The following is an 8,356-nucleotide window of genomic DNA, read 5'->3' as shown; positions in this document are numbered from 1 at the left end:
AGAACTGGAAAGCTGATTAAATCAATGATTCAGGGAAAGACTAGATGACCCTTGTATGTTCCCTTCCAACTGTGCAATTCTATAATTCTATGAAATACTCTATACTCAATAACTGTTGGCTATGGGGCCATAGGATTTGGCAGACGCCCCACTACAATGACAGAACATGATATATTTTTTCACCAAGACAGATACACCAGTGGAAGACTCCATTGTCTGCTCTCTCAGGTACCCTGGAGTGTGATGTTGCCAGGGTGTTTGAGGCAGTCAAACGGAAGGAGGGGAGGAATGATAATGAAGATTATTGAGATGTTGCCTGGCAAGGTTGGCTTATTGGGCAAAACAGCTGAAGGAGAAGGTTGTTTATGCAAGTTACCACCAGGAGAGAGACAGTCAAAAGGACTGGGCCTTGCAACAGTCAGGCTATTGGTCCATGAAGGCTTCCCGGAGTTGTATGCTGGATTCAAACCAGAGATCCTCTGCATGCAAAATGTAAGATGTTCCATCTGGCCAGGGCTCCTTAATGTGATCAAGGCATCTTTGAGAAGTTATTGGGCTGGGAGCAAGAGGGAGCAGGCACACTTTTCCCTTTTCCCCTGGCAGGTCCTGAATTCCCATCTTCTGCTTCTCAACTCTGTGCATATCTCTATTTTTCATTGTTGATTCTTCACCTGGCCCATTCCCTTTGGCAGTGCGACCCCCCCCCCAAGTTTTTACCTCCCTGGGTGGGATCAGAATTCCATGGGGGATTTATATACACTTTGCAGGTACTTTGCCCAGGAAGCTTATGTGTAAGTTGTATTACATGGCCTCTCCTTCCTTCCAGATAGTTCTTGTGAGGAGCATAAGGGATTCAAATCTCTGCCCATAGGGATAGCTGGAGACTTGCTATACCATGGGCATTGCTGGCTGTGCGCCTGGGAGTGATGGCTTGAGAGTGCTCTGGCATGTATATGCAGCAATGCTGGGGGCATGTCCTTGTTGTGGATTCACTGGCCTCTTTTGTCGGCAGTACATCTCCCGATTGTTGAGCATTCAGTCTATTTAGGGTTGCTGGAGCAGTGTCTGCTATTTCATACCACTTTTCTGTTTTGTTTCCCTCCTTCTGTACCAAGCTGAGCACACGTAGAATATGGTGGCCATCCTGGTGGAATTTCCCACCCCCCACCCCCCCGCTCAGGTATAAATAGAGTATATGAACGCTTTATTCAGTTAGGGTTTTCCTGCCCCGCATGTGATAAATTAATTGGCAAAGCCCTGTGGTATGGTTTTTTAATTGGAGATTAACTATACTTGCAGGTTAACCAAGTGAGTTACTTCATCACACTAAATTCCTACCATTTATAGATGAAAAATGGATCATCTGCTTATTCTTTGAGATCTTTAGCAGAAAAATGTCTGTTTAACCTAACCAAGCAACAAGCAGTCTGTGCTCCTCTTATTGTTAAATCATGAGCAGCAGAGTAACAATACAGTAAGCTTTTGAATCAAGGGTTTCCTCAAGTGGTTTTAAGGTCTGGTGATTTGTCCTCAATGCTTCAGAAATCAGAGAACATTATAAAACTAGACAGGATGCTTATAAACACTGTGGCTTTTCCCCAAGAGGTGGCAGCAACTTCAAAATTAGTCCCTTGGGTATTCAGAGGAAATAAAAGTGAGTATCACTTTTCGTCTTCCTCAAGGACACTTATGTCAGCAATTGCAATCTAATAAAAACCTACGGGGTTGGTTTTTTTTTTTATAGAACGGGGAAAATTATTTATCTAAACTTTTATTCTCACATCAACAATTTGAATACTGAGGAGTCGTGACCCTATTTTATTTCAAGGGTTGGCTAATTGAACTTAGTTTTAAGAATTAATTTTTTCATTGCTATTATCATTATTGCACTGGCTTTTAAAATTTTAAATGGTTTTATTAAAAAATTATTATGTATTGTAAGTCACTGTGTGGGCAGACATCTTTTGAATGTCAGCATATACTTTAAAAAAAAAAATGAACCATATATGTCACCGTGAGCTCCTTGGAGAAAAAGGTGGGGTATAAATGCAGTAAACGAATGAACGATGAGGTAAAATAAAATTACTTTAAGTACATAAACAAACAAACAAACAAACAAACAAACAGCCAGTGAGTTCAATGGGACTTACTCACTGGTTATATGTGCTTAGTTAGGCGTATAATCTGCCAGCGAAGGAAAAGCGTTTACACACATCCAGGGTGAGGGGTTCGAAACTTCCACACAACGTCCTTCGGCGCCGCTTTCTCCACCTCAACTGAGCACAGACGGCCGTCGCCTCTTTCCCGCTTCCCAAAAAACTCCCTCACGCGCCCTAACGGGAAGCACCAATAAGAACGTCCCGCGGCTGGCGCGGACTCGGCCCAGTTTCCTCAAGCACCGCCCACTCTTTGCCTAGTCCCCGCCCCCGGCCACTCCCCTCCCACCTCCGCCTTCTCCCTTCAAAGAACACCACGTCTACAATTGACAATTCACCCGGAAGTTTCCGCTGCCGGAGCCAGATCACTTCCGGGTCGTTGGCTCCGCTTCGTCCCCCTCCTTTTTTTCTTCGGCCACGCCGCAGGTGGGAACCGGCTTACATCCGGCTCCCTTCACAGGTGAGGTTGGGGTGCGACGCCCACCTTCGCTAGGCGTTGGGCGAGGCCGACGCTTTGATCTCACTTTCCTTTCTCGCTTCTCGCTTTTCAGTTCACCCTTCAGCGCTTACGGCCGAGAGATGTTGCTGAGGAGCTGGCAGGGCCCCGGAGCCTCCCTGGGGTTGCCGGCGGCGCTGCTGCTGCTGCTGCTGCTCAACTTGGGCTGGTCTGTCCGCGCCTCGGAGATCACCTTCGAATTGCCAGATAACGCCAAGCAGTGCTTCTATGAGGAGATCGTGCAGGGCACCAAGTGTACCCTGGAGTTCCAGGTAAGGACGCCATTCCTCCTCGCACGCCAGACAGGCCCTTGTCTCTTGTGAGAGCTGTCTTTCAGTTGCCTGCCTTTGGGTTATTCTAGAATAAGTGCCCCCTTCATGGATCACTGCCTTGTCGTGGTCCGTATAGTTAAAGCTATGGTTTTCCCAGTAGTATTCTACGGAAGTGAGAGCTGGACCATAAAGAAGGCTGATTGCCGAAGAATTGATGCTTTTGAATTATGGTGCTGGAGGAGACTCTTGAGAGTCCCATGGACTGCAAGAAGATCAAACCTATCCATTGTCAAAGAAATCAGCCCTGAGTGCTCACTAGAAGGACAGATCCTGAAGTTGAGGCTCCAGTACTTTGGCCACCTCATGAGAAGAGAAGACTCCCTAGAAAAGACCCTGATGTTGGGAAAGATGAAGGGCACAAGGAGAAGGGGACGACAGAGGATGAGATGGTTGGACAGTGTTCTCAAAGCTACTAACATGAGTTTGGCCAAACTGCGAGAGGCAGTGAAGGATAGGCGTGCCTGGCGTGCTTTGGTCCATGGGGTCACGAAGAGTCGGACACGACTGAACAACAACAGAATAAGTGCTGTTGTTCAATTAGAAGCAGGCAGGCAGGCAGGCAATATTGTGATTTAAAATTACCCCCTAAAGTAGACACTGAAAAGCCAACGTGGAGCGAGGAGATCTACTTTCTTTTCTTTTTTTGCAGCTTTTTTTGTTTCGGTTCTGTTCCTGCATTGCAGGGGGTTGGACTAGATGAGCCTTGGGGGACCCTTCCAATTCTACAATTCTGTGTACATGGCCGGAGGGGTGTGGGCAGGGCACGAATAGGAAATTCTTCTCTTTCTGCTGCTGCTTGTAAATGCCAACAGGTGGTTAAGGAACTCTATTCCAGTTAACTTTCGTTTAGTTATTTCAGTTATTGCATTTAACCTTCAAAAGATAATATAAATGTGTGCTGGTATCTTTCCTTAAGATAAATGCAACGTTTCAGTATCTCATGTGTCTAGTTACAGGTAGGTAGCCGTGTTGGTATGCCATAGTCAAAACAAAATAAATTCCTTCCAGTAGCACCTTAGAGACCAACTAAGTTTGTTCTTGGTATGAGCTTTCGTGTGCATGCACACTGTCTGTTTGTCTGTTTTATTTTGTGCCTAAGGTTCTGTTTTATTTCTGTGTATGTTAATTTGTGAGTGCTCGGCCTTGAAAGGTAACTATTAAGCAATTGAAATAAAAGTGTGAGAAGTAATTGAAATAGCCAGATACTGGCTAAGATAACATGATGAGATGTTTCAAAGTGAAGTTGTGCCCTCATGAGAGAAAAGAGACGTCCAAGTTTATTTAAATGCATGCACGAGTAAAGAGCATATAACACCAACTGCCTGTTGCAGTTTTCAGTTGGAGAAACTCAGTGACTCCTTGGATCTCTGGTGCAGCTGCATCTGTTCAAAAGTAAATGGTAGCATTTTTTTGGCTTTCAAACCATCAGATCTGGTGTCCTTCAGTACTTGCACTACACTGTGCATAGAAAAGAGAATAATAGGTTAAAGGAATGCAGTATAGCTTACAAGACTGAAAAATAGATACAACCAATTGTTACATGACCCAATAAAATGCATCAGTTGTTGGGTGTAATCCAATAAGAGCATATGCATTCTGGTATGCATTTCACACTTTTGATTACTTTCTAAAAACTAATGGGAAAGATTGCTACCATAAGTTATTTCTTTGTGTGCTGCCAAGGCAGAAACTTTGAAAGAATCAAGGAAGTTCATCATATATTACTCTTCCTGATTTCTTTAAGAAGCGGAGAGACATTGGAATATAAAACCTAAATCCAGATTGCTACATTACTCCAGCTACCACTTCTCTGTAAACTGGCAATGAGATGGAGCAGTGGACAGCAGAGATCAGTAGTTGGGGGGGGGTACTTAACCTTTCACCCCACTGCCCCTACTAGTGTTTCAGATTTTTGTTTCCATCTGAAACATGAGCATGAAACCCAGGGGTAGTGTGTCAAATAGTGTTTTCTCTTAAAGATGTTCACCAGGTGCCACCTAAAATGTCAAGCAATACATTTCTTTGCTACCCAGCCTGAATGGTGAATCATCTCATCGTTAAATGGAAACAAAGGGAGCATTCCTTATTATGCAATCCGGCAACGCCAGTTCTGTGAAGCCACAGAACACTGGTATTTGACAACTTTAGATTGCCATTCTACCTACTTCCTCCTTCCTTCCAATCAGCAAGGTAGTACAGTATTGTGCTTCTGCAAATCCACCCACTGCTGTTTGGGTTGAGCAATTTTAGACCGTTATTCCCATTTAACAAATTGACTTTACTGAGAGAATGTTTAAAATAAAGGTTTAGGAGATCAAGTTAAAGCAGTAAAATAGGTACCAACTCACTGGTGTCTTCCACGCATAGCTAACGTGGGGAATTAGTGTTATAAGTGGTCCCTTTTCTTGGCTCCCTTTATAGCTTAATACTCTTCCCATGCTGGAGCTGAACTGCCTTTAATAATTGTACCTGATGCTGACTATGGGTTTCCTTGTGGAAGGATATTTTGCTAGGAAGGGTGATGTGGCTGACTATTCAAAGTACCAGGTTTTTTTCTTCCATAGGTGATCACTGGAGGGCATTATGATGTTGACTGCCGCTTAGAAGATCCAGACGGCGTTGTGCTATACAAAGAGATGAAGAAACAATACGATAGCTTCACCTTTACTGCATCCAGAAATGGGACGTACAAGTTTTGTTTCAGCAATGAGTTTTCTACCTTTACACACAAAACAGTGTACTTCGACTTCCAGATTGGAGATGATCCGCCTCTGTTTCCTAGCGAAAACAGAGTTACTGCACTTACTCAGGTAGTTACACAACTGACTATTAATATAAATTAAGACTTTAATTCACGTACCACGTTAGAATTTTTTGTTTTGCTGTCTTTGGAAGACTTGGGCATTTGTCATAGCTTTACAATGCATTCCTAAGCCAAAGCTACTCAAAAGTAAGTCCTTTTGAATTTAATGGATCTTATTCCCAGGTAAGTGGTTTCAGGATTCTGCAGCCGTAGTTATTAACTGCTCCACTACTAAATAGTTGCTGCTTTTTGTCCCAGCAAGACAAGGGTGAGGTGTTGGACCACTGGGGTAGGAAAGAAATTGCTGCACAATATCAACATACCCTAGTGCAGTGTTTTTCAACCTTTTTTGGGCAAAGGCACACTTGTTTCATGAAAAAAATCACGAGGCACACCACCATTAGAAAATGTTAAAAAATTTAACTCTGTGCCTATATTGACTATATATAAAGTAACAGTGGTTGAAAAACACTGCCCTAGTGCTACTCAAGAAATGTTTACAGTGCACAAAGTAGTCATCCAGCCTATATGATACAAATAATTATATGATGTCTTTATTTCCGAAGGCTTTGTTGTCACATAAAATCAAAACCTACATATTCAAATGTGGATATCATGTAAACAGATCAGCAGTAGTTGATTAGCCTTCAGAAAATAAAGCTTAATAGCTAAAACGCTGGCAGCATTAAGATAAAATCAACAGTATAATTAATTTTGAGTGGTGTAAAAATGGAGAACTGATTAGAATTGTTATAGTAAAATATGAAAACGTAAAATATAAAATGAAAATGAGCTGAAAATGCAAAATCCTGCATACCTTTTTCAATAAGGAGTACTCATCAATCCTCTTTCTTTTTGTATCTAGATGGAGTCGGCATGTGTTTCAATTCATGAAGCTCTAAAATCTGTCATAGATTCCCAGACTCATTTTCGGTTGAGAGAAGCACAAGGCCGCAGCAGAGCAGAAGACTTAAACACACGGGTGGCTTATTGGTCAGTAGGAGAAGCCATCATTCTTCTTGTAGTTAGCATTGGGCAGGTATTTCTTCTCAAAAGCTTCTTCTCAGACAAAAGAACCACCACAACTCGTGTTGGATCATAACTCATGTTGAGAACATGAGTTTGTAAAACCCACTGTTTGTAAAAATATATATGTATATATACTGTTCTTCAAATAATTTCTAGTTACAAAGCAATGAAACATGGGGAACATTTTTAAGTACCTTTGCCCTTCTTAAAGTTGCAAAACACATGCTCCCAAAAGTTGTGGGAGAAAATAGCTTTTTATGTGTGATATATTGGTTTTCTCCTTCTGCTGATGTAGACATCTAAATTAAGGTTGCTTTTTAAAACAAAAAAACAACCATTGAGACTATTTGGTAGGAGCACAGTGCTTTCAAGAAAATTCTTTGAATGATGATTTGGAAGATTGTCCATATTAAAAATGTGTGGCATTCAGATTTTTTTCAAGTTTGGAAAGTATGGGAATATAAAGAAAAACAAACTATTGTCTCAGAGCCTTGTACTGCACTGTTATAATTTTTTATGGAAACTGGTCTCATTTTCTTGCAGAACCATTTCTAGGGCCGGGGGGAAGAGTGTGTATCTTCTTTTACAGTACTAAATTTTAGGCTGAGAATTCCAGGGCAACCAATTCTCTGTACAATGGAAAAAGCTGTGTGGGTTGTTATTTTTTGAATTCATCTTTTAAAATTAAACAAATGAGGAGACTGTCTTGTAATTCTGGAAGCTGGGTCTTTGAGCTTGTGGAGCTGCTTTTTCTGAAGATCTGAAGGAGAAGGCTGTGTCACAAATAATCTATAGTCTGTCAGTACCACTTGGAAACAAGAAGAGTAAACTAAAGTGCACTGGGTTTAATATCTTGTGACTCAAAACCAGTCTTGTAATCTCTTTACTACTTGGGCAGTCCCATGGGACCATGTTGGCCTAAATGGTTTGAGAATTGTAACCTAAAATAAGTGGCTTATCGAGCAACATATGCACAATGCTGGACATGATTGTATAACACCTGTGAAAGCTTATTACATTTGCCTATTAAAGAGTCTAAATAATATATTTTTGCAAAACTCTTTCTTCTGGGTGTAATACAGTAATGTGTCGCCTTGTCCTTGCTTCTGCCACTTTTGGGTTAGAGGGCTGCATTGAGGTTTATGGGAGTTACTTGCCATATAGCCGGTACTCTTTGTATGCCTAATAGAGAACATCTTGCATACTCCTGTGTGCAAGGTTGCTTGAAACAACAGTAAAATGCGCAATCAAAGTATAAGTAACATTATTACCCCAATCATACAACACATCTATATGAAAGTAAGCCTAATTGATTTCACCAGAATTTGCTTCCAGGTATTTATATTTTCTATTGGAGAATAAGGTTTGTTAGAAAGGATAAAGATAGGTAATTTCCAGTGTTTGTAAGCATATGAATACCACTAATCTCAAAAGCTTACAAGTACAAAAATCTTATCTGTCGAATTGCCCTCTTATATAATGTTGACTCCCTCTACTTTACCATTGTAGATGTTAAGATATCAATCTTGGAAAAATACAT

The 8,356-nt window shown here is 41.5% G+C and overlaps 1 protein-coding gene across 1 annotated transcript; it reads left to right on the top strand.

Moving 5' to 3' along the window:
* The first annotated feature begins 2,494 nt into the window (after positions 1-2,494).
* On the top strand, positions 2,495-7,223 carry LOC117054829 (transmembrane emp24 domain-containing protein 7-like). Its single transcript, XM_033163989.1, has 4 exons — positions 2,495-2,616; positions 2,708-2,924; positions 5,549-5,794; positions 6,653-7,223. Exons 2-4 carry the CDS (start codon positions 2,736-2,738, stop codon positions 6,887-6,889), a joined length of 672 nt encoding a protein of 223 aa, XP_033019880.1. The 5' UTR covers positions 2,495-2,616; positions 2,708-2,735; the 3' UTR covers positions 6,890-7,223.
* The last annotated feature ends 1,133 nt before the right edge of the window (positions 7,224-8,356 follow it).

Source organism: Lacerta agilis, chromosome 11 (genome assembly GCF_009819535.1).
Source record: "Lacerta agilis isolate rLacAgi1 chromosome 11, rLacAgi1.pri, whole genome shotgun sequence".
Taxonomy (NCBI): Eukaryota; Metazoa; Chordata; class Lepidosauria; order Squamata; family Lacertidae; genus Lacerta; species Lacerta agilis.
The sequence above is the reverse complement of the archived record's forward strand: the minus strand, read 5'-3'. Positions and strand labels throughout refer to the sequence as shown.